Genomic DNA, 26,240 nt, shown 5'->3' on the forward strand with positions numbered 1-26,240 from the left:
TGGGAGCCCAGATGACAGCAGGGAAGCTGGGGAAGCAACCAGGGATGTGGAAGATGCTAGCCTGGACTGGGGGTTTTGAGCATCCCACTGGAGTTGCTGGTGCTGAGGCTAAGAGAACATTCAAGGGGCCTGGCTTTGCAGCAGAGCCGAGTGGGTAAGCTCAGCCCAGAGAGATCCGTGTTACCCTGTGCCTCAGGGAAGGTCTCAGTGCAGAAACGAGTCTGTTGCCATCTTGGGCCCCCAAGTCTAGACACATACAAGTGAGAAGACATCTCCACATCCAGGACCTTCTGAAGATCAGTGGCATTCTCTGCTCCCTTCCCATCCCAAGTTTATCATGATTGCTCTGCAAGTTGAATATGTGTGTGCAGATGCTCAAGGCATACATATATGTGTGCACATGCCAACCTTCGCTCCAGGCACTGCTGCAGGAATCAGGTGGATCGTGTCATAGGACTATGCATGCTGGACCTCAGCAGGCAGTGGTGGGGAGTATGGCAGAGAGTGGGTCACTCAGACTCTACCCACAGGAGGCTATTCTCAGCTATATCACAATGATGCCAGTGCTCACTCAGTGATCAATAGATCTTCCCTTTTCCCAAAGGAAGCCACAGTTTCCTATGATGGGTAAAACACCCCACATTTAAATTTGGACCTCGTTTGAAAACATGCTAGATCTGCCAGTGAACCTTTGGGCCACCAGTTGGTTTGTATCTTTGCCTATAACCAACAAAATGGCATGGCTTCCATCTGCAATGCTGGCCTTCAGTGGGAGACCTTAATCCAAACCATACACCCACAAGATTCAGTCAGCAAGGGTACTGGAACATAGTGCAAACGAAGGGATCCCAGAGGACTCCCAAGGGTCCTGACTCTCTTCATAGCCCAGAAGCCCTGCTCAGGGCGTCTGATGATCACATACCCACTTTAAGCTCCTTCCCGAAGACAGTGCGCTCTCCCAGAGCTGAGCAGTTCCAGCGGCCATTGCGGAACTGAAACTGACACTCGTCCAGGCCCATTTGGGAGCCTTCTCCTATGACGATGATGGCGTCCGGCCGGCTCTGGCAGATTGCCCGCTGTCTGGGAGCCAGGCCTGGAATCTTGTTACAGATGATGCTTGCACCCAGAGCGACCACCGAAGAGAAGCCACTGGAGGGGACACAGAGACAGGGGGTGAGACCTGGAGGAAGGTGGTGGTTGGCAGGTGCCGGAGGGGGCTCTCTCATCTCAGCTACTAGAGTGAGCCTCCCACAGAGCCACAGTGGGGGAGAGGTCTGAGGGAGCACAGGACAGAACGATGACATGTAAAGATTTTGGCTACAAGTCCTCTGAACACTTAGCTGGCCACTGGGAAATGTCTGTCCCTGCAGAGAGCAATGACACAATGGGACCCAAATTTCAGAGAAGCAATTTACTAGGGGGAGGGCCTCTCTTCCATCAAAGCCTTCCTTCGTTTTCTAACTTGAAGCAAGTTCACACTCCCTCTGTGTATCTCGGAGCCCGCATTGCTTAAGCAAGAGCTTCTGGTAGGTAGGCAGTCTGCGCCCCAGAGGGTCGCTAGGAAGCACATATTGAGGTGCCATTTCCAATATTTTGGAAACGAACGATTCCCAGGGACTAGTTCTGGGGTCATCTGAACAACCCAGGTAAACTTAGAATACCAGATGTGTCACACAGAGTGGGAGACACGGCAGCCAGTCTCACCTACCAGACTGGGAAGCCTCCAGGGATGTGGGGACCTTAACCCTCTGACCCAGGGGGGCAGCAGAGCAGTTCAAAGTCTGCAACTCTTTACTGGGACCTCACTCGAACTGCCCCAGAGAGGAGAGGACCACGCCCTCCTGACCTCCGAGCCTCCTACCCTACGGTAACTGGGCCCCCAGGTTTATTCTCTGTTGTTTTTCCCTTCTTCAGTCTTCGGTGTCTCCGCCCCCTTTTCTAAGTAAAAAGAAGATAATACCTAACGCGGTCAGAGCCAATAGGCCCAATCCGCTTCCTGGATGCTGGATGAGCGCAGGGCTGCACTGCATCGGCCAAGATGAAGATTAAAGCAAGTGGGGAGAAAAGAAAAGCCATCCAGACGCGGGCGAATCAATAACACTTAAAACACACCCGCAGGCGGGCAGCGCGCGAGCCCAGCAGCCGCCTCTCCATCCGCGGTCGGGTTGGAGGCCGCCTAGTCCACTCAGCGCACTCTTGGTTGCGAAATCCCGTTCCAGAGAGGTGGGGTTGGGGAAGTGGGAGGCCTGAGGGTGGTGGTAGAGAAACACAAAGGGTCTACCACACACGCCCCCTGGCCTTGGGTCCAGTCCTCCCCAGCGGCGACGGGAGGTTCACAGCAGGTAGTGGAGGGTGTGTAGAGAGGCAGGCGTGGAACCTACCACGGTGGCCCTTTGGCGCCAGCACCTCTGTCCATGACTAAAGCCCCCCACGCCCCCCGAATAGTGCGCGCACAAGTCACTTCCTAAGTACAAAGGGAGACACCGTGTAATGCATCACACGGCGCATCTGGAGTCACCTACTTCCACTTTCTAGTAAGAGTGTCGCCTGCCCCACTTCCTGGCACGCCTGGGCTTCTTGGCTCCCACCCCAGCGACCCCAGGGTCGGACTGTCACGCTTCGCTTTGCTGGTGTCTAGAGAGCATCTCCCCCTGGTGTCTCTGGCCATCCATTGACTATCTCTGATCTTACTACTTGTTTCTCATTGCTGAGGGTGCTGTCCTTCTGGCTTGGTCTAAGGAGGTCTAAGGGTCGCTGAAAATGGGGCGGTGCCAGGGCTTTGAGAGGTGGTTTATGCTTTTGCCAGAGAACGCCCCCCCACCCACCCCGCGCGTCCCTGGGTACTTGTTTGCTACCGGAGGAGCCCTGTCTGCAAAAGGGCTGCGTTCGCACCACCATGTGCGGAGTTTTTTGGTTTGGGGTTTTGTTTTGTTTTGCCATGAACTGAGCTCTCTAGGGGTGGTTGTAGTCCTGCCAGACCTGCTGTGCTTGTGGCTTGCGCCGGTCCCCGGGAAGCTGACCCTATGGAGCAGCTAGTCTCCTCTAGAGTCCCAGAGCTATCTGTTTCTGAGGGTTCCCAGACTCCGAGATCCTTGGGATGGCCGATCCCCTGCCCTAGTCTCTGGAACAGCACGCGCCCAGGAGGTGTCCGCCCGCTGGGAGCCTTTGTGCCCAGAGGGTTCCCGCACCGCAGTCATCTCCTGAGCTAAGTTGGGTATCACGCCTCCCTCCAGGGCCCAGCCAACTTTGCCTGGACCGCACGCTGGACCGCAGGCGCGGAAGGGACGCGCGCGCAGCGCTTACCCGATCCGGAGGTAGACCATGCCCAGGCTGAGAAAGAGGTGGCCCAGGCAGCGCCGCGCTTTCCGGGTCATAGTCCCCGCTGGTGGCGGGTGCCACGGGCCGGGCTGTGCTGATCCCGCCGGCCGGGCCCGGCGGGGCAATCCACATAGCCTGCTCAGGGGGCGCGGACCGAGGCTCCCTGGGCCGTCCGTCAGTACGTCTGTCCGCGCTAAGCGCTGGAGACTGTCCCAGAGCTCCGGGGCTGCGGAGCGGGAGGGAGGGACAAGCGCGCAACGCGGGGCGACGCTGCGCGCCAACGATCGCGGCAAGTGTTTGAGGCGCGGGGACTGCGGGGCGCTGCTGCCGCCCGCCCCCCGCCCCTCCCTCTCTGCCCTTCCCCCGCCCGCCTCCCGGAGCGCCCGCCCCGCGCCCGAGCGCCCGCGGGTCGAGGTTGTCTGCCCCGAGCGCGCTCCCGCGGCGCTCCAATGAGCTCGCGGTGGGAGGCAGGGGCGCGGAGCAGAGTTGGGGGTGGGGGGCGGTGGAATCCCGCTCGCCTGGCATCCTTCTCTAACTCGCAGGTTGAGACCAGCAGGTGCCCAAAGGCCATCCTGTGGGTGGAGAGGATATAGGCTCATTCCAGAACCCTCGCGCCTCGCTACAGCTCTGTCACACCGGAGCTGGAGTGCCGACCCCATCTGAAGTTCTACCACACACATTCTTTCATCACCCTCGTCTGTGCGAGGCACTGGTTGCACAGAGGGCTAGACGTTCCAGGATCCTCTGGAATCTCGCTACCGGTGGAGACACTAGGAACTCACGCAGGTGAAAGCTCAGGGCGCTCTCGTGGCGACATCTGCTGGGAACATCAGATAATGCATTCTGGCCTTGTGTCTTCTGACCAGAGACACTGAACCTTCCTTTGACAAAGCACCTCAATCCAGAGAGCTAGAGGATATATAACCCAAGAAGTTTCATCTGGAGAGACTGAGGCTCATGAAACTGAAGCCAAAGTCATACTCAAAGTCACCAACTGGTAAATAACCAGATCGGAACAAGGTAGCCCCAACTCTAGTGAACCCCTACCCTTCTCCCCACACCAAGCATGCTTAACCTTCAGGACGGCAGCTCTCCATGCACACACTCATTTGCACTCATGTACAGCCCTCTTCCATGGAAGCTTGTGTTCATGCATGCATCCACGGGCTACATACTCCAGCCAGGTGCCATGGTGAACACGGTGGATTCAAGGAACAAAGAAGACCTTCCTCTGGGGACAGCAGGGAAACTGACTTTACAGCTCCAGACGGCACAGACTGTTTGGGAAGGTCACAAGACAGGGTGATGCGAGAGAGGATTCCGGGTACTGGAATTTATTTAGCTATGAAGAGGTGGCTGGGCTGTTCCTAGCAGGCCACAGGATTTGAACACCTATTACAGTGGAAACTGGGAAATGGGTGAGGGTAGAGCTGGGGTGAAGAGAAAGAAAGCCAATGACGTGCAGGGAAGGAGGGGCCAATGCAGACTCAGACTTATTGCATGTAGTTTTTCTAATGTTAGTTGTAGCCTCCTTCTTTTTGTATTAGACCAAAAGAGGGGAATTGTAGTGATATATCATTTATGATTTTGTAGCAATATATTTATTGTTTATGATTTATTAAAGCTTGCCTGAGGATTCAGAAAGCAAAGTCAGCTACAAGCTATAGAAACCAGGCACACACCTTTAATCCCAGCAGCCAGAAGCTAGGAGGTGGTGGTACACACCTTTAATCCTAGGACTCAGGATTAAGAGGTAGACGGATCTCAGTGAGTCCAAGGCCACCCAGATCTACACAAGAGTGAATCAGACTAAAAGAGAATTATAGCTCACACCTTTAATCCCAGCATTAGGGAAATATATAAAGCAGAAACAAGGTCTCAGATAGGCATTCATTCTCCAGCCACACTGAGAGGCAGCAGTTTGAGACTTGGTGAAGAGTTCATTCATGGATCAGCCCTTTCAATCTGAGCTAGAGGTGAGAGCTAGTGGCCAGCCACTTTGCTTTTCTGATATTCAGCTTGAAGTTTGAACCCCAATGTCAGTCTCTGGGTCTTTTATTTATTCGTGTTACATGATGTGTTAAAGCTTGCCTGAGGATTCAAAAAGCAAAGTCAGCCTCAAGCTATAGAGATCAGGCAGTGGTGACACACATCTTTAATCCCAGCAGCCAACTGTGAGATGGTGGTACACACCTTTAATCCTAGGACTCAAGATTAAGAGGTAACTGGATCCTCTGAGTTCAAGGCCATCCAGGGATACATGAGATTGAATCAGTCTAAAAGAGTAACAGAGCTCACACTTTTAATCCCAGCACTAGAGAGGTAGATATGCCGGGGGCAAGGAGTCATATCAGGCATTGATTCTCCAGCCACACTGAAGACAGAAAGGCTCAGTATCAAGAATAGGACACTGAAGTCTCAGTATTCTCCAGTCACACTGAGGAGAGGCAGCAGTTTGAGGCATGATGAGAGATCGTGCAAGGATCAGCTTGAGGTAGAGGTAAGAAGCTAGTGGCCAGCTGCTTTGCTTTTCTGATAGTCAGCTTAAAGTTTGAACCCCAATATCAGTATCTGGGTCATTTATCATTCATGTTACTTGTTTAGAGTTCAGTGGAGGACACAGGAGAATAAGCAGGTGACTCTGTTGGTGTGTGCATTCCAAAGCACCCTCTGGAGACACTGATGGGGGCTTGGACAGGAACTGGGCACAAGGGAGCCTGATGAATGAGAGAGACCTCCAACATGGGTTCAGGGACAGATGGATGTGTGCGCTGCAGAGTGTTCATATTGCTGTTTTAAGTATACCCCAGACTGGCAAGGAACTGGCTGGGACAGAGGATGGCCTTGAGCTCCTGGTCCTCCTGCCCACTCAGATTGCATACTTGCATGCTTCCACTGTGGTGGGGGGAGGGGCTAGGAGTTGAACCTAGCTCTCTTCTGATGCTAAAACAGTACTTTCCCCAACTGAGCTATACTCCCAGCCTGGTGAGGTTTTCAGAACAGGGCCAACCATTTCCCATTGCAAGAAGTTCTCTGTGTCCTGCTGGCTTACCTCTGGGAAGGCCTGTGGTGGCTTCCTCAATGACAGGGGAAAGGTCTTGGTGGTAAAAGGATGCATGCAGGAGCCCTGAGCCGCCCTAGTGGCTGCCGAGCTGTGTGAAAGTCAGGAATATGTAGAATCACTGCAGCCCACTGATCCAATTGAGAGCCTGACTGATGGCATCCATCCTGATTGCTACACAGGTATGTGAAGGCCATCCAGATGCCACCAGCCACACACTCAGTCTTCCTGGCTTCAGGTTTGCCCAGTTGAGGCACTGTGGACAATGACCCATGTGTCACTCGGGTGCATTGCTCCTCCACTAGTCATCTGCAGACACAGGATCAAACCCTTTGCAGTCTCTTCCACAACATCGCTCTGGTGTGTCATTTCCAATGCGCGCCATTGTCATCTTAGAGCAAAGAGTCGTTCATATCATGGATGTTGGGACACTACCACCTGGAAGTGTGTGGGAGCTGTGGTGACAGAACAGCAGATCAGGCAAATGCTGAGGGTACCTCCTGAGAAGGGAAGGAAGAGGAGGAAGAGGAGGGGGAAGAATACAGATACCAGAACATTCCAAGACAGAGGAATGGATGGAAAGAACAGTCTCTGCCCTCCTCGAGCAAGTCGTCTGAAGATGACAGAACGGTCAAGTCCAGAGGCAGCGCTGCCCTCGGAGCTACCGCATGTTAAGTCGGCCCTCTGCTCCCCACTGTGGTGATATCTTGTTTTTACAAATAAAGTGTGTCTGAAGATCAGAGGGTGGAGCTTGTCACTAGCTAACCATAGAGACAGACTGGAAGTGAGATGACTGGACAGAGAAAGGAATAAAGGCAAGAGGAAAAAGGAACTCTGTCTCTGTCTCTTTTCTGCTGGGAAGCTAGTGGGTTAAAGGTGGCTTTGACTTGCTCCTTCTCTCTGATCTTGCAGCATTTTGCCCTATATCTGACTCTGGGATTTTATTAAGACCTGTTATAACTCAAATTACACCCCACCGTGATGATAATGGACTGAACCTCTGAACTGTAAGATGCCACCCCAATTAAATGTTTTCTTTATAAGAGTTGCTGTGGTCATGGTGTCTCTTCACAGCAATAGAAATCCTAACTCTTAAAGGTTCTACTACCTTTGAGCAGGCAGAAGGCAGAGGAAGGTGATCTCTGAGTTCAAGGCTAGCCTAATCTACATAGTGATAACTTGTCTCAAAAGAAAAAAAACCCCAACAAGTAGAAAAGTTTCTACAATCCCTCAATAGTGTCACAGGCATCAGTCTTTCAAAACATCTCAGGATCCCAGCTGTGGCATAGTATCTAGGCTGTCAAGAGTGGCTGAGATCTCCATGACCATGAGTGGACCATCAATCAAATCAGAATACAGATGTGACATCTCAGTACTTAGGATCAGTGGCGAGCATGTTGCCCAAAGCCCCAACACCTCAGCCTGATGGACAAACAGCTGGGGAAGGGGGTCAGTCAAGGTGGAGCACTCCCCTCCTCCTCTTCCTCCCTCCCCATCTCCCTCCCTGCATCTCATGTGCTGGGTGTAGTGTGTGCGTGTGGGGGGGGGGTCACATCCACACTGAACATGGCAGAAGGTGCACCCTGCCCTTCCTCTGTGTGTAGCTGGAGTGCCTTTGTCTCTCTTTCCACCTGGCAAGCCTGTAGCTCACCCTCCAAGGCCCGCCCATGTCTCCCTCACCTGAAAAGCCTGCCTTGATCCACCTGGCTTCTGTCCTTGGTTCTTCTATATCCCTTTGTCAAATATTCCTCAAGAATTAAATTATGCAAGCTCTGTAGCAGTTAGAGATACAGAGGGCCGGATAGTCTCTGCAAATCTTTGAATGAGTCAGATATATATCCCTACATAGGAGCAGGTCTGTATTTAAAGACAGCGTATTTTATTGTAACTTTTCCTTGGACTTCCACTGACCCTGGAGCAGAGTCCTTACCACCCTAAAGGGTGTCTGGGCTCACACCATCTGCTTCCCACTGCAGTATAGTCTCCTTGTAACAAAGCTCCTTCCACTCTGATTACACAACCCCATGGAGCTTGTGTCAAACCAGGACCATGGCTTGCTGAAGAGATCACACATTTGGGGTCAGCTAAGCCTGGACTTTGGTCCCAGTTCTGCCTCTGCTTGTGTGTTTTGGTGTGCTCTGCAGCTAGCAACTTCCAGGTCACTACTCACCATGGGGCTGAGAGTTCTGAAGGGGACCCTGAGTCTGATCCCAAGATCCATAGCCATGGGAGATCAGCTCTCTCAAACTGTCTGAAGACTTTGTTTTGCAGATTCCTGTTAGTCCCCTGGTCTCTCCCCCCATTTGCAATCTCCACTTGGACCCTGGAAAGAGGCGTCTCCATGATCCAATGGGGCAAACCACGTATAGCTGGACAGGTGCACACTTACCTCTGTGCTTTGTCGCCATCTGCTGGAGACAGAAAAAATGAGCACCTCAGTCCATATAGCAGCTGCTACTAAGGGGTGCCTTGTCTCAAGGAGATAAGGGACAGAGCAACAGGGTAGGACACCCAAAATCCTCCTCTAGCATCTGTAGACTCACACACAGGTGCACACACAATCCCCCCACAAAACACACACACATGAAAGGAAAAAAGGAATGAAGGAAGAGAAATAATAGACTGCAGACTGAAATTGAATGGTGCTCAGAGGGAAAGCACAGCACATGTGACAGAATGGCTTGTGGAAAACCTCAAAGGGCAGCAAAGAAGGGCTCTGACAGGATCCATGCTGGCACGGGGTGATGAAAAGACCCCCACCAGGATACTTCTCCCCATCACAGTGGCTGCTGTGCTGCATTGCCTCGGCCTGCATGCTGGCCTGTTCCCCTGACGGGACACAAGCATCACCGAGATGGATGGATGTGACACTCTCAAGAGCCTGAGCACCCAGCCCATGGAGAATGACAGTGAGAAAGAGCAGTGAGAAGGAAGTGGCCAGAGACACTGAGAGACTGGGGACTTCCTCCAGCAGAGGCCATCCAAGGCTTCTGAGCAGGACTGTGACCCTGTCCTGTGTGGGACTGCATGGGTGAGGTGAGTCTCTGCACTTTCTGACTGTCCAGCAGTCCACCGCATTGTGACCACCTCTGTGTGGACAGCCCCATTGTGTGTGTGTGGCAGGAGGGCTCCGGGTCTTGGTCATGAATGCCTCTGGCCGGCCTGCCTTGGAGCTGTTGCCTTCATGTCCTGTTGCTCAGGTTGGGAGCAGGTGGGACAAGATGATGAGGCCTGCAGACCCCTCTCCCACACCTAGAGAGCAGCAGAAACCCAGAATCCCATCACAATCTGCTGCCAGTCACTGTGATTGACAAATTACCCCCAGGCCTTTGACTTATACAAGGAAGGCTTACTTTGGTGTGAGAGGTTTTGATCCATGGTTGCTTAGCCCCGTTGCAAGGCAGCTCACCACGGCAGGGAGCTGTTGGGGAAAACATGCTCCCCTCGTGAAATCCAGGAAGCAAGAGAGAGCATGAAGGAGCTGAGGTCCTTCCTATTCTCCTCTTCAAGGCCTTGTCCCTGGTGACTTAACGTCCTCCACTGGGTCTTACTACTTGAAGATCTAGTCACTTCCCATCAGCACCACAAGCTGGGGACCAAACCTACACATAGGCCTTTGGTGACAGCTAGGTCCAAAGTAGTGCCTTCTGCTGTAGAATATTACTTTAACTAAGCAAAGATGTGTTACATTTGTTTCTGCTGCATCTGTTTAACTATGTAAAGATGTATTGCTGTTTTACCTTGCCTGCCTAAGGCATCTGATTGGTCTAATAAAGAGCTGTAGGGAAATAGGTAGGCAGAAGCAGATAGGCAAGGTTGTTGGGCAGGGAGAATAAACAGTCTAGAATGAGAGAGAAAACAATGCGGAGAAGGAGGGGGCTGTGCCCAGGGCCAGTAGCCAGGCAGCTACCAGACAGACATAGAGAGAGCAGGAAAGAGAAAGAAATGTAAAAAGTCATGAGACAAATGTAGATGGAGGGAAATGGGTTAACTTAAGTTAAAGAACACAAGCTATCTAGAGAAGATCACAAGCTAAGGCCGAGCATTCATAACTAACAAGCCTCCATGTCATGATTTGGGAGCTGGTTGGTGCCCCCCTCAAAAGAAAGTCTGCTACCACCTTCCATCTGGCTAAGGGAAGAAACAGCCCCCACCTCTGCTCTGTGAAACCACGGCAGTGCTGTCAGGGAGAGTAGCCTGCTGCAGTCTATGGTGAACTCCTTCTATAGAAGGGACAGAAGTGGCCTGGGCACAGTTTCTCCTCATGCAGACGGTAACAGGGCCTGGCTTGCTAGTGGTGAGTGTGCATCTCCCCAGAATGCTGTGTTTTTGGAATAGAAATGCTCAGGCTCCCAAGAGTGACACTTTAAAGCATTCTTGTTTTCAGGCTGACACAAACCCAACACACCCACCCTCCCAGTGCTTTCATGTGTGAGTGTGTGCTTGTGTGAGTGGTTGTGAGCTAAGCCCACTCCGGAGCCTGCAGCTCTTGGGAAGAAAGCAGATGACAGCCTGTAAGTTACACTCTGTCTCCCATGCTGTGGAGGAGTCAGGCAAGGGGAGAGGGCTAGGAGAGCTGATTTCCGTCAGCACACGGGGCTGCACAGAGCCAGGAATGAACGGCCATTTGTCCTAAGTGGGTCCACGCTGCTGCCAGCCACTTCACAGCGGGGTCTTGTCGCATTGATTACAAGTCCTTCTGCTAATTGGAGAGTAGCACAAGATACCATAATGGCTCGTTGTCATCTTGACTGCATCTGGAATTAATGAAATTAATGAAAATGCAAGGCACTGGGCATTCCTGTGAGGGATTTTCTTGATCAGATGATTTGGACTGGGAAGGCCCAACCTCAATGTGGGTGGCACCTTCTGGTGGCATATCAGATAAAGGAAATGACTTTTTTGCCTGCTTGCCCTCACTCTCACTGACAAACCCGTCATTCATCCTGTTGCTGCAGAACTCCTTCACCAGCATTAGAGCCAAGCTCTTTGAGATTATAAGAGACTGAAGACCAGCAGCTCTTCAGGAATCCTCCAGAATCCCAGCATCAGAGAGGGATTGCAGAGACATCCAGCCTTGTGGTCAGAACATCTACCAGATTCTTAGCCTCTCAGTCTTGAGACAGCCATGTTGATCTACCAGGACCATGTCCTATAGGCCAGTGAGATATATATTCATTCTGTCAGTTCTGTTCCCTTAGAAAACCCTGACCAAAGCAGGCACAAATTTTCTTAAGCAGTGATTTTCTGATAGGTAATTAAAGCACCATTGGGTGTGACACCACACCTGCCCAGCCCTCTCTTGAGCCCTCTCCAAGCTGCTCTGGTCTCCTCAGAGGACTCACATGCAGAGAGTCTCTCCTCCAGGTGCCAATGCCCAAGTCCAGGATCCCCAGGCTCCTGTGGCTCTCCTGAGCACTGTCTCTAGATCTGGCAAATGCTTCTCAGAATCTCCGAGCTGCTCCGATTTGCCAGAGGCCTCTGGGCATGGAGCAGGCATTGCACCTCCCATCTATGAAGCAGAGCTGTGCAACCAAGAGAGACCCAAGAACTCAGGGAAAGCCAAGGTCAGGATGGTGACAGTGCCTAATAAACCGGGATGGCATGTCCAAGGGAAGGGGCATGACAGAGCTGGGCATTGATGCCAAATCCAACAACAGAGTGTTGGGGTGGAAATGGGAGAAGAGTGAGGGACTAGAGTTCCAAATCCTTCTGAAGAGAGAGTCAGCACTAAGATCGACCAGAACATGCAATTCAAGAAGGAAGAGGTCTGACGTATAAGTGGTCATTGTCTTGGAGACATCTTGTGATGGGTGTGCAACTGAACAACAAACGCTGTGTGAAGTTAGTAACTGTTCAATCCGCTCAAATTTGTTTATCTTGCATTGGATTCAAGTGAGAATAAGTCCCATACGGTTCATCTTAAAACCAGCACACTCCGTGTGATCTTTGAATGTTATTTTTCTTTTCCGTCTTCCCTTCCACCCTGCCCTTCTTGCCTTCCTCCTACCCTCACCCTCATCCTTTCATTCTCTCTTCCTTCTTATTCTCACGTCCTTCCATATTTATGTCTATACACATGTCTGGAGCCGGATGGGGGTGATGCATGTCTTTAATCCCAGCACTCAGGAGGCAGAGGCTGAAGGATCTCTGTAAGTTCGAGGCCAGCCTGGTCTACAGAGTGAGTTCCAGGACAGCCTGGACTGTTATACAGGTGCCTTGTCTGGAAAAACCCATATCTCGAATAATGTTGCCCAATACAGAAGTGGGGTTTAGGGCAACAGGTTTTGTGTTGGTTTTCCTTCCCTCCTCAGTTTTCAAGTATAGCTTGATTCTTCTGTTTAATCTATTGTGTCTACTTTTTCATCTTATTAGTTTTTAATCATATTTTATTGGTTCTTTAAGAATTTCATGCAATTTATTTTGGTCATAATGACTCCCTCCCCAGATCCTCTTATATCCAGCCGCTCCACACCTGACTTTGTTCCATTTTCTTTTGTTTTTAAGCATAATTGTTGGTGTCCACATATTCTTGGATGGATGGCCTATCACTAGAGCATGCGGGACGCACCAGAGGCCACACCCTTAGAGAAAACTGACTCTCCCTCTCCCGGCAGCTGCCAGTAGCCAGTATCTCCCTAGTCAGAGGTAGGGCTTCATACCACCATGCTGGGATTTTTTGCCTGACTTGAGCTTGCACTTGTGAGTTATATGTTATCCACTGTACTCACTGCTTTGGCAATCTTTCTGCACCCCCTTCCACAATGATCCCTAAGCCCTAGCAGGAAGGGGTGTGATGTAGATGTCCCTTTAGGGCTAAGCAGTCACCAGACTCTTATTCTCTGTACCTTTATCAGTTGTGTGTCTCTGTGTTGATATCGGTCTGCTTCAAAAAGAATGACAGAGTTGAGAGATGCCCTAATCTAGGAGTATGGTGAGATGTCCTTGAGAATCTGTTTAATATTCTGCCTCTTTATAAGAGTGATGGTAGTAGGTTCTCCCCTAAAGACTAGGACCTGTCTGGTCATAGGTCCTGATAATGGTGCCAGGTATAGTTTTCAGCTTGTGGAGTGGGTCTTAAATCCAAGCAGAAAGTGGTTGGTTACTCCCATGACATTTATGCCACTACTGCACCAGCGGGCCTGTCTTGCCAGGCTTGTCATTGCTGTAGTTCACAGGGTTCACAGCTGAGTAAAATTCTCCTCCAAAAATGTGCATAGCCCCTTCCAGCACTTTGAAAGCTAGCCAGCAGGAATGAAGCTTCCCAGGAGTGCTAGATTGGTTTCTCTACGTTCTATGACTCAAGTATGTGGTGTTCTTAACAATTGGGTCTTAGCACCAAGTTTAGCGGGGATAACCAAGAGCATTGGCAACAGCCTGTAATGTTTGAAAGTCTGTAGGGCCCCACTGGCCAGCAACTCCAAAAGAGGTCATCCATTCTTGGGGCAGGGTTTTTATTTGTTACACTGTGGTATCTGGCAAGGATACTGTTGCCCTGTTACAGTGAAACTCCATTTAAATAGTGTGCCATTTAAATTGTGTGTGTGTGTGTGTGTGTGTGTGTGTGTGTGTGTTAGGAAGCTTCCACAGTAGTAGGTTTCCATGTGTCTTTTTCAAAAGGTCTTTAATGTTAGTTATCCCTCCATATCATCCCTCATCTACACTCCCATTTTCCACATCATTTAGCCTTTCCTGTCCCACTATTCCCCTTTAACCTTCTATACTGCTGGATTTTTTTCTTCTCTTCCTTGAGGTCCTCCCATGTCTCCTTACCAACATTCCAACCTCTATGGATATTCCAAATGGAACACACATATCTGAAGATTCAAAGCAAACATCAAGATATGAGAGAAAACACATGATATTTGTCTTTCTGGGTCTGGGTCACCTCATTTAGAATGGTTGTTTCCAGTTCCATCCATTACCTGCAAACTTCACATTTGTGTTTTTCTTAACAGACAAATAATATTCCATTGTGCAAATGTGTCATGTTTTCAATCAATTAGTTGGTGAGGCCAGCCTGGTCTACAGAGCAAGTTCCAGGATAGCTTCCAAAACAATACAGAGAAACCCTGTCTCAAAAAAACAAAAGCAAACAACAAAAAAAAGATCCTTGTAAACTGAATTCAAGAACACATCAAAAAGCTTGCCCACCATGACCAAATCAGCTTCATCCCAGAGGCACTGGGGTGGCTTAACATATATAAACCAATAAATGTATCCATCACATAATTTGATTCATCACGAGGAGAGAAATCATATAATCGTTTTATTAATGCAGAGAAGTCCTTTGACAAAACCCAACATCCCTTCATGATAAAGGTCCTGAAGAGTGTGGGGATACAGGGGTCACATTTCATAGCCCACATCTTGATGAATGGAGAAAAACTCAAAGCATCTCCTCTCAAGTCAGGAACAAGACAAGGATGTCTGCTCTGCCCCCTCCCATTCAGTACAGGACTAGAAGTTTACTAAGGCAACGAGGTAAGAAAAAGAAATCAAGGGGATACTAATATTAAAGGAGTCAAAACATCCTCACATGAAGATGATATGGTCCTATATACGACTTGAATTCTTTATAATTTCATTTGACACTTTAATAACATGATTCAACAAATTTTGCCGAAAATTCTGTAATATCCACTTAGTAGGATGGGGGCACTGAATTGCTGGACCAGCCAAGCGCTTGGCCTAGCATGGCCTGCACAATTCTAAGACGGCCTGGAGTCCTTTTCTGGTGATGCTCATGCTGGTCGTTCTGTCTGGAACGCCCTTCCTGCCTCACTTTACCAAATCGCTGCCCCCTTTTAGGCCTAGCTCAGTGTGACACATTTCCTGACCCCTACACAGGGCCAATCAGACCCTCTCTGGAGCAGTGACAGAGGTACACAGAAGGCTTGGTGTGCACTCACAGGAGGCAGTGTCCAGGACGACTGTTCCGGGGTTGGCACCAAGTCCACATGGTGCAGCCCAGTGTCTGCTATTGAGCTTGACCAGGGGATTCCCTTACCCTCAGCCTCAAGTCAGCTTCCTGTGCTTGCTTTAGTACCCACCTGCTGCCCTGGCTCCCGGTGTTGAGTCTGTGCCGTCAGAGGATTGCAAAATGGATTGAGGTTACCCAGAGATCATTTTACTAGGCCATTCCCCCTGAGAGCCAACCTTGGAGAAGATGAGGCATGGCCATATACGTACCTGTGCAGCCTACTTCTAAGGTGTAAGGGATAGGAGAGAAGGCCGGCTCATATAGTTCTTACTTGCTATAGGAGTGTGCCTGTCCTGTAGAGAAACTGGAAAGGATAAGGGGCTTGGGGACAAGTGCAGGGCCTCAAGGCCAGCAAAGCCAGAGGCCTGGGCTTATTCAGGCATAGGCGTCTTCCATTGCTCAAGGACTCCCTTCGGGTGAGAGACCCTGTTGTGGTTCTCCCTGTTTGGTACACCCAGGGCACTCAGCAGGCGCTCACAGGCTGCTAATCCAGTTCTGTCAGCAGGTGTACTTTGCAGATGGGATGGACTAGACGTCAGAGCTGAGAGGACAGCCCCAAGTTTTGATGTGGGGGCCCAGAATTCCCGAACCCAGGTTCTCTCAGCCAAGACACCCATCCTGTTTCTGGAAGGAGATCACAGGGAAATGGTGTGTGAGGGGGTAAGGTGCACAGGTAGGCTTGTCAGGTGACTGAAGAGGAGCCGGCAGCAGTCCTGGCTGTCTGAGCTGTGCTTAGTGTGAATCTAACTGGGTCCATCAACACTATGCAGAGGATGCCAGCAACAGATTGCAAATGGTACTCTGCAGGATGAGTTAGTGGGAAGAGGTGAGACAGATTCCCCTCAGGTGATGTAGACCTGGAGGGATGGGCAAGACCTGAGGTTGGTTTAAGGTGAGGGGTTAAGGGATGGGCGGGGCTGAAGTGCTGATTGAAGTGATGGGAGGTACAGGAAGAAGGAATGGGTGTAGGGGAAAGGGGCCGGGAAAGAACACCCTGGCCCTGATTTGACCCCAAGACCAGGGGCAAGGACTTGAACTCTCACGAGTCCTTGAGCTTTCCCCAAGATCCGACCACAGAATCCCACCAATCCCTAAGTTCACCCTAAGATCAGGTCACAAAACCCCATCAATTCCAGGCCAAGAAACCGTACATAAACCCTGAATTCTCTTCAGGTCCCTGCTACTTCTCACTGAAGCAAAGACAGCCACGTTCCTGGGGGTTTTCCCTTCCAATAAATCTCTTGTGTGAGGTTTGTTGTGTGGGTGACTTTGGGGCATTCCTTGGCTCCTGATTGCCAGGGTACCTTTTGAAAGGGTATTTTTAAAGGGGGGAAGTGAAGTGGATACCTTTCAGCAGGCCCTGCCAAGGTTTGCCACTAAACAAGCACGCCATGTGCAGCAGCTAGTGCAAGGGGCTATTGGGGGCCGGGGGGGGGAGGAGGGAGTGAAAGAGCAAAAGGTCACGAGGCAGTGGGGACACGAGAGAGACAAGCAGACAGAGAGACAGCAGGCAAGAAGAGAGGTGAGAGACAAGAAAGGCAAGAGGAGAGGCCAGAGAGGGAACTGTGACTGGCGGGCACTTCTAAAGGGTGTGCCTGCCGGGCAGTGGTGGCGCACGCCTTTAATCCCAGCACTCGGGAGGCAGAGGCAGGTGGATCTCTGTGAGTTCAAGGCCAGCCTGGACTACAGAGCGAGTTCCAGGACAGCCTCCAAAGCAATACAGAGAAACCCTGTCTTGAAACCCCCCCAAAAAAATTTAAAAAGGGTGCACCTGTCACATAGGTGATGATGTAAAGGCACATAGTGTCAGGTGGTGACATATCAACTCAGCAGCCGAGACAGACTCATGCCACAGGGGAAGCTAACGCCTTTCCCTTCATGGCTGCCACACTTACACACCTCTCCCTGTGTGAACTTGGGCTGGGAGGTTTATTACATCTTAAAACTACCAATCTCCTCCCTTTCTCCTAACTTTCTCCTAACTCCCTATCCCTCCCCATTTTTGCTCCCAATTTGCCCAGGAGATCATGTCCCTTTCCCCTTCTCTGGGGAACTGTGTATGTCTCTCTTAGGGCCCTCTTTGTTTCCTAGCTTCTGTGGAGGTGTAGATTGTAGGCTGGTACTCCTTTGCTCTATGTCTAATACCCATATATGAGGGAGAAGAGAGGGAGGGATGACATAAGGGACCAGGAAGATTCACTCAGGGGAAGAATAAAGGAGAGCAAGAAAAGAGATACCTTAACAGAGAGAGTCGTTATAGGTTTAAAGAGAAATCTGGCAGTAGGGAAATGCCCAGAGATATACTAGGATGACCCCAACTAAGAATCTAAGCAATAGGGGAGAGCCTATCCTAAATGCCCTTCCCCTATAATGAGATTGATGCCTTATATGCTATCATAGAGCCTTCATCCAGTAGCTGATAGAAACAGAAGCAGACACCCACAGCTAAGCACTGAGTCGAGTTCCTAGAATCCAGTTGGAGAGAGAGAGGAGTGATGAACAAAGGGGTCAAGACCATGCTTGGGAAACCCACAGAAATGGCTGACCTGAACAAGGGGGAGCTCATGGACTCCAGACTGATAGCTGGGAAACTAGTATAGGACGGAACCAGGCTCCCTGCATGTAGGTGTCAGTTAGGAGGCCTGGGCAGTCTATAGGGCCCCTGGTAATGGAACAGCATTTATACCTAGTGCATGAATAGACATTGGGAGCCCATTCCCCATAGAGGGATACTCTCTCAGCCTATACACACGGGGGAGGGCTTAGGCCCTGCCCCAAATGATGTGACAGACTTTGATGATCCTCCAGAGAAGACTTCACCCTTTCTATGGAGCATAAGAGGGATGGGATGGGGGGTCAGTAGGGGGCATGGGAGAAGGGGAGGGAAAGGAAACTGAGATTGATGCATAAATAAGATTGTTCTAATTTTAATTTTTTTTAAAAAAAGGAAAAACTGCCGGCAGCCCATGTTACACTAGGTGGCGCCAAATGTGTGCTTTTTTTTTCTTTAGAACTAGCTTCATTTTTTTTAATTTATTTTTACATTCCACCTCCCATTCCCTCTCCCTCTTCTCCTCTCACTACCCCCCCAACTTCCCCACACACACCCCACCTCCCATCTGCTCCTCGGAGAGGATAAGGCCTCCCCTAGGAAGTCGACTAAGTCTGTCCCATCATCTAGTTGAGGCAGGACCAAGGCACCTCACAACTCCCCACACCCGTGTGTCTAGGCTGAGCACAGTATCTCTCCATATAGAATGGGCTCCACTCAGTCAGTTTGTGCATTAGAGCTAGAACTTAGACCCACTGCCAGTAGCCTCATATATTATCCTAGCCAACACCACTGTCACCTATTTTAAGGGAGTCTAGTTCGGTCTTATGCAGCCATCCCCATTTGTCAGACCTGAGTCACTGATCTCTTACTAGCTTGGGTCAGCTGACTCTGTGGGTTTCCCCATCATGGTCTTGACTCCTTTGTTCATGTTATCACTCCTCCCTCACTTCAATTGTACTCCAGGAGCTTGGCCCATTGGTTAGTTGTGGATTTCTGCATCCACTTCCATCTGTTCTGTACATTTGCCTGCAAATTTTAGGATGCCATTTTTTCTTATTGCTGAATAGTACTCCATATGTACCACATTTTCTTTCTCCATTTTTCAGTTGAGGGGCATCTAGGTTGTTTCTGAGATCTGGCTATTATGAATAATGTTGCTGTGAACATAATTGAACAAATGTCCTTGTGGTGTGAATGTGCCTCCTTTGGGTATATGCCCAAAAGTGATATTGCAGGGTCTTGAGGTAGGTTGATCACCAGAACAATCACAAATGGTGGAAAGACACTTAAGGAAATGCTCCACATTCTTAGTCATCAGGGAAATGCAAACAAAAACAACTCTGAGATTCCATCTTACACAGATCAGAATGGCTAAGATCAAAAAACACAGCTTATACTGGAGAGGATGTGGAGAAAGGGGAACACTCCTCCATTGCTGGTGGGAGTGCAAACTTGTACACATGTGTGTGTTTAAGGCTTTGGCTAATGTTCCTTTGCATTTTGGCTTGCTGGTCACTGGTTTGGCTACAGGAACTTTTAGAAAGCCCCTGACATGGGGAGCACTCCTCCACTGCTTGTGGGAGTGCACACTTGTACAGCCATTTTGGAAACCAGTATGGCGGTTTCTAAGGAAATTGGAAATCAATTTACCTTAAGACCCAATGCTACCGCTCTTGGCCATATACCAAAGGACACTCGATCATACCACAAGTACACTTGCTCAACAATGTTCATAACAGCGTTATTTGCAATAGCCAAAACCTGGAAACAACCTAGATGGCCCTCAACCAAAGAATGGATAAGGAAAATGCGGTACGTTTACACAGCTGTAAAAAATGATGACCTCATGAAATTTGCAGGCAAATGGATGGAACTAGAAAAAACATCCTGACTGAGGTAACCCAGACTCAGAAAGACAAACACAATATGTATTCACTCACGAGTGGATATTGGATGTAAAACAAAGGATAACCAGACTACAGTCCACAGCTCCAGAGAAGCTAGGTAACAAGGAGGACCCTAAGAGGGACACGTGAATCACCCGGGAAGGGAAACTAGATGAGATCTATAGGGTAAACTGAGTGTAGGAGTGATAAGGGAGGGGGAGGAGGAGATGAGAACAGGAAGGGATGAGATGTCTAGGCGGGGAGGGATGCAGTGAAAGAGCAATGCAAGAGACATCTTAATAGAGGGAGCCACTGTGGGCTTAGGGAGAAACCTGGTGCTATGGTAACTCCCAAGGATTCACAAGGAGGACCCCAGCTAAGACTCCCAGCAATAGTAGAGAACTGGCCTACCCCTGTAATCAGATTGATGAATACCCCAACTATCATCATAGAGCTTTTATTTAATAATTGATGGAGTCAGACACAGACGTCCACAACCAGGAATCAGACAGAGCTCTGGGAATCCAGTCGACGAGAGGGAGGAGGGAACACATGATCAAGGGAGGTCAAGATGGTGATGGAGAAATCTACAGATTCAGCTGAACCAAGCTCGTGAAACTCATGAACTCTAGACCAAAAGCTGTGGGACTCCAGGGGAGCGAACCAGGCCCTCCATATGTGGGAGACAGTTGTCACGCTTGAACTAACTGAGGGGCCCCTGGCAGTATGACCATGATAAAATCCTGGTACATGAGCTAGCTTGTTGTAGCCCACTTCCCATGGTGGGATGCCATCCATGCTCAGCCTTAATGCATGGGAGGGGGCCAGGTCCTGCCCCAACTGTTGTGACACACTATGTTGACTCCTCATGGGAGGCCTTACCCCTGAGGAGGAGTGGACTGGGGGTGGGGGAGGTGAAAGGGGATGGGAGGCAAGGGCATAGGAGGAGGTGTGGAAAGGAGAACTGTGGTTAGAATGTACAATGAAATAAAAAAATGGCAAAAAGAAAGCTCCTGACATTGATTTTATAAGCAGTCTATACTTACAGTGCAGCTGTCAGTGGACACTGTGTGAAATTAATTTTCCAGGTATGACAACTGAGGAATCATCAAGGGATTCAGTTCTCAGCATGCTTCCGTGCCCCAGAGGCAACCACAGTTCCGCTCAGAAGTCAGGCGAGGGTCTGAATTTGCTTCTTCTGGCTTTCCTATGGCTATCATTGCTGAGATGTTTGGGGAACTCTCCTGCGGAGCAAGGTGTTTCTTTCCTTCCTATGACTCTGATTTTTACAGTCCTTGTAACAGAATTTAGTCACTATTTCTCCACCAAAAGTCCATTATTTTCTACCCAAGCTACTATTAGGTAAAAATCAGATACTCTCTGTTCTTGTTTCTCAGCAAAATTTCTTATAAGTCATATGTGTGAGGTTACATTTTCTCTCCATTCTTAGTTATATTCTTCCTCTGTGTGTGTGTGTGTGTGTGTGTGTGTGTGTGTGTGTGTGTGTGTGTGTGTGTGTTATCTCCACCAACTGGGAAAGAATGCCCATCATTGCCAGATGGGAAGGCATGGTGGCAGGAGCACCAGGCTAGCCCATCACATGGTGGTTGGAGCACCAGGCTAGCCTGTCACATCTGATGTCTGGGAGCAGAGAGAGTGAATGTACATGCATGTGCTTGCTCTCAGCTGCTCTCTCCTTTTGTTCTGCAGATCAGGGTCCCTTCCCAAAGGATGGTGACAGCCACAGTGGGAGGGCTCTCCTAGCTCAGTTAATGAATCCAGATAAACTGCCGCAGACAGGCCCACAGGCCAACCAGATCTAGACAGTTCCTCACTGAGATCCAATCCTACACGATTCTAGAGTGTGTCAAGTTGACAAAACTCACATATACTCTTTTTCAATGTGGCATAAAAACATGCTACTTAAAGATATCACTATCAGACCCTTTCCCCCAAAGTCTCATATTTATTTCATAATGTAAATTATAGACCAACTTTAAAACTCACCACTATCTTTAAACAGTAGCATGCAGGGCTGTGAGGGTGTAACACTACCATGCAGGACTGTTAGGGTGTAACACTAGCATGCAGGACTGTGAGGGTGTAACACTAGCATGCAGGGCTACGAGGGTGTATATTTTCATATAATGTATGTAGAACTGGGAGTATGGTTGCTAGCTCATATGGTGAGTGTGTGATAGAGCAAAATACACCTCAATTCTCTCAACATCTTCTGGGTTTGTCCTTCCCTCTGAGAGTCAGTGACTGATACTGTTCTGATGACTGACAAGTACCTTATTTTGGCTTTAATGTTATTCACCCAGTTCAACTAAATCTTTTCATGTGCTAATTTACTAATGTATATCTTAGTTTTGAAGGGCCTGTTCATGTCTTCTCTCTTTCTGAGACACAGTAGTGAATGTTGGAATAGAACTGACAAGGCAACCATAACTGACCTTGAATTTGTGACCCTTGTCCTTCAGCCTCCTGGATGCTAGGACAATAGACATGCATCCACATGTCTCACCATCTCTTGTCTTCTCTACATGTTTCAACTGGATCATTTCCTTCATTTACTCCCATATTCTTGACCTCTTAATAGTTGCAAATATTCTCTCATGTCAACTAAATATGTAAAATTCAATTTTGTTAATATTTGGCTCAACATGAGTCGAGCCAACATAACTTAATATTTTTCCAAATTGTCTACCTCCATCATTCAATATGTTTTGTTTTAGTTTTGTTTGTTTGGTTGTTTTGAGGCAGGGTCTCACTCTGTTCCCTGGCTGTTCTGGAACTCATTATATATACCAGATTGGACTCAAACTCAAAGAGATCCATCTACCTCTGCCTCTCAAGTGTTGGGATTAAGGGAGTGTACCACTATAGGCATCTCATCACCCAGTTTTAAAGTTAGTCCTTAAAATAAAAATCCTAAAAATCTATCTACAAGAATGACACCAACTAAGAATCTAAGCAATAGTGGAGAGGCTACCTTAAATGCCCTTTTCTCCTAATGAGATTGATGACTACCTTATATGCCATCCTGGAACCTTCATCCAGTAGCTGATGGAAGCAGAAACAGACATCCACAGCTAAGCACTGAACTGAACTCCTGGAATCCAGTTACAAAGAGTGATTAGCAAAGGAGTCAAGACCCACAGAAACAGTTGACTTGAACAAGGGGGAGCTCATGGACCCCAGACTGATGACTGGGAAACCAACGTGGGACTGTTCCAGACCCCCAGATCGTGGGTATCAGTTAGGAGGCTTCACAATCTATGATGCCTCTGGTAATGTGGATCAGTATTCATCCCTAGTATAAGAATGGACATTGGGAGCCCATTCCCCATAGGAGGATACTCTCTCAGCCTAGACATATGGGGGAGAGCTTAGGTCCTGCTCCAAATGATTGACAGATTTTGAAGACCTCACCCTCCCTGGGAAGCAGAAAGGGGATGGGATAGGGAGTTGGTGGGGGCAGGGGAGGAGGGAAGGAGGGGAGGGAGAAGGAACTGGGATTGACATGTAAAACAAGCTTGTTCCTAATTTAAATAAAAAATCTGAGAAAAAACTAAAATCAGAATTATGAAATCAAAATATGTGTATGGCTGTCACTATGTCAAAAAAATTAAGTGGTATTCAGTTTGTCACATATTCTTGAGTTGATCTCCTGAAATATTACACATAATTCTATCACATATATAAGATTTACCTGTGGTAGCATTTGATGTTTTGTTTGGTTTTGTAATTAAACATGCGTGGCAAGTCTGTTGTTTCCATGGCTTTGACTGCTCTCAAGCTGGGTGACTTTGCATGTCCTATTTATAGTGAATTTCAGAGTTTAATGTCATTGGAACACTTGGTCCAGAAAGTCACAGCACTGGAGCTGAGGGGAGGCTGACCGCCTTCTAAGTTAAATTTTGTTGTTTCTGAAACAGGTTATTATACCTCACTGTAGTCAAGGCTAACAGGGCTGAAGATCTCTCAAAGGCTGGGCAGCAGGCAATGGTACCTCTGGAAACTCTAGGATAAACTTCTCTGCTTACTCTGAGAAACTGAAGGTGAGACTCTGATTGATAGAAAATGATCATTGTTTGGGGAAAAATCTTGTATGTTTTAAAACTTGCAAAATTACATTTTTGACACTTCAAGAGTCTTTTCACTTTTTCATTTCACAAGAATAACTTTGCATCTGGGTTAAGGTATCTGAACACATTTTTATTATGATAAAGCACACATCTTAAGCACATTGCTTGGAGTTATTTACATTTTTACCGCCATCTGTACCACTTCTTCCTCCGTCACCCAGCCAGCCGCCCATGGCCATCTCTCCTGAGCAGAGAACCACATTCTGCTTCTTTGTCTCTACCTGTGGAAGTCTCACTCCCCCCCCCCAGAGAAAAGAACAACATTCCCCTTTGTCTCTACCTGGGAAGTCTCCCTTCCCTCCTGAGCAGAGAACGACATTCCACTTTGTCTACCTGTGGAAGTCTCCCTTCCCTCCTGAGCAGAGAACGACATTCCACTTTGTCTACCTGTGGAAGTCTCCCTTCCCTCCTGAGCAAAGAATGACATTCTGCTTTGTCTACCTGTGGAAGTCTCCCTTCCCTCCTGAGCAGAGAACGACATTCCACTTTGTCTCTACCTGGGAAGTCTCCCTTCCCTCCTGAGCAGAGAATGACATTCCACTTTGTCTGCCTGTGTGAGTCTTCCAGCTCTTCCTGCTCCTTGTAATCCACCCAGAATCTTTTCTGTATGACTTTTATTCAGTTAGTATGGTGGCTTCATGCTCATCCATGTGGTACCATGTGCAGAATTCCCTTCTCTTTTAAAGCTGAATAACAGGTCAGTGTAGAGAGGCTGCAATTTGTTTATTCATCCTTAGAACTGCTTGTGTGTGTGTGTGTGTGTGTGTGTATCAGTCTGTCTGTCTGTGTGTCTCTGTCCCTCTGTCTCAGTCTCTGTTCTCTCTCTCTCTCTCTGTAGTTTTGATAATATGATGATTATAATAATAAGTGTTTACACACATAATTTGGCAAAACAGAGATAGCTGAGGAAGTTGAATGACTGGAGCCTATCACATCTGTCAGATATTTTTAAGTAGTATGGGTAATCCAGGCCATGTCATGTAAGATGCACTTTCCACGTCTCCCTTGAAGACACCCTGAAGAGTATAAAACACTTATGTTTCTGGTATGTGGCTTTTCTTTTATGTCTTCCATTCACATATATCACAATAAATAGGTTTAGCAACAAAAAAAAATAACTCTGGGGGTTGGAGAGATGGCTCAGCAATTAAGAGCATTGACAGGTTTTCCAGCAACCACATGGTGGCTCACAGCCATCTTTTCTGGCATGCAGGCGTTCATATAGATAGAGCACATATACATAAATAAATAAATCTTTAAAATTATAAAAAATAGATAAAAATAAAAAAGAATAATTGCACTTTCATTTTAAAGAAAGCTCATATGAGCTACACCACGATGCAAGGCTCTGATGACAGTGTGCTGACTCATCTTCAGGGAACTTTACCCATCCTTGAGCAATAACACGTTTACTGTCCTCCCATATATGGATTTGGAAATGTTATCCTTTCTTCAGGACCAAAAAATGACTGACTGTGGCATAGCTGTGACCTACAATACATCATGGGATCATCATTTATTCTTAAGTAGGCGATGGTGCTGTCCAAGATGGACATCTCAACAAAGACCCTCATGAGGCACAGAACGGTCCATGTGGCATTTTGTTCTGGAGAAGGTTTGAGGGAAGGGCTGGGCTGGTGCTGTGGACAAGCTTGGACTACTTCTTATGTCTGCATCGGAAAATCACCGTGTACCCACTGGAGAGGGCCAAGAGACCTACAAAGATGACATCTCTAGAGGTCAAGAGTATAAATGTGCTGGACAGAGTAACTCATGGGTATAAGATAGCAAGATTCAGTGAGGTATATAACACAAGATGAGGTCTAATTAGGGGTCACAGTCACGTATAACATGAGGGAACTACTAATGGACACAGAGAGGACACTGAGAAAACCTAGCATGTGGTGTGCAGATTTACATTTGATCTTTGCTTGCAGGAGGTTCTGGGACTGAGGGTGATGGCCTGGAGGATGCTGAGCAGGCTAGAGACACACAGAGGCTCCTAAAAACCCTGTACAAGAACATCATAAGTTTGCGTGTGGTGTCACCCCACCTCCCCCAAGTCATAAAAATGTGTTAGCCACTAAACTCATGACTCTCAGCATCAGTATGTGGATTAGGGCCAAGACACCAATAGGAGTTCAGTGAGTCTGGGCCTCTGCCCACAAATGAGTCTGGGGATGTGGAAGAGAAGGAGGAAGCTGTTGCCTGAGATCCCAATTCCAGCTTCAGAACAAATGGTGTTTCTTACCTTAGCGTTATGGGATAGTTTATTGATTTGATCCAT

General features: G+C 48.5%; 1 protein-coding gene and 1 pseudogene across 2 annotated transcripts in view; both read right to left on the minus strand.

The window, feature by feature from the left end:
- The window catches only part of Wnt7a (Wnt family member 7A), a 46,153-nt gene extending 42,528 nt beyond the window's left edge, over positions 1–3,625 (minus strand). Inside the window, exons 1-2 of one of the 2 annotated variants that reach the window (XM_040738316.1) lie at positions 3,304–3,625; positions 923–1,149 (exon numbers count right to left, since the gene is read on the minus strand). In XM_040738316.1, the coding sequence (XP_040594250.1) occupies positions 923–1,149; positions 3,304–3,374 (298 nt within the window). In that variant the 5' untranslated portion in view covers positions 3,375–3,625. Of the gene's footprint in view, positions 1–922; positions 1,150–1,960; positions 2,171–3,303 lie in introns of those variants that run through there. The other variant, XM_040738315.1, reaches the window with a different exon arrangement.
- Positions 3,512–26,240, minus strand: LOC110341086 (annotated as a pseudogene).

This window comes from Mesocricetus auratus, unplaced genomic scaffold (assembly GCF_017639785.1).
Source record: "Mesocricetus auratus isolate SY011 unplaced genomic scaffold, BCM_Maur_2.0 Super-Scaffold_100676, whole genome shotgun sequence".
In the NCBI taxonomy this organism is placed as follows: Eukaryota; Metazoa; Chordata; class Mammalia; order Rodentia; family Cricetidae; genus Mesocricetus; species Mesocricetus auratus.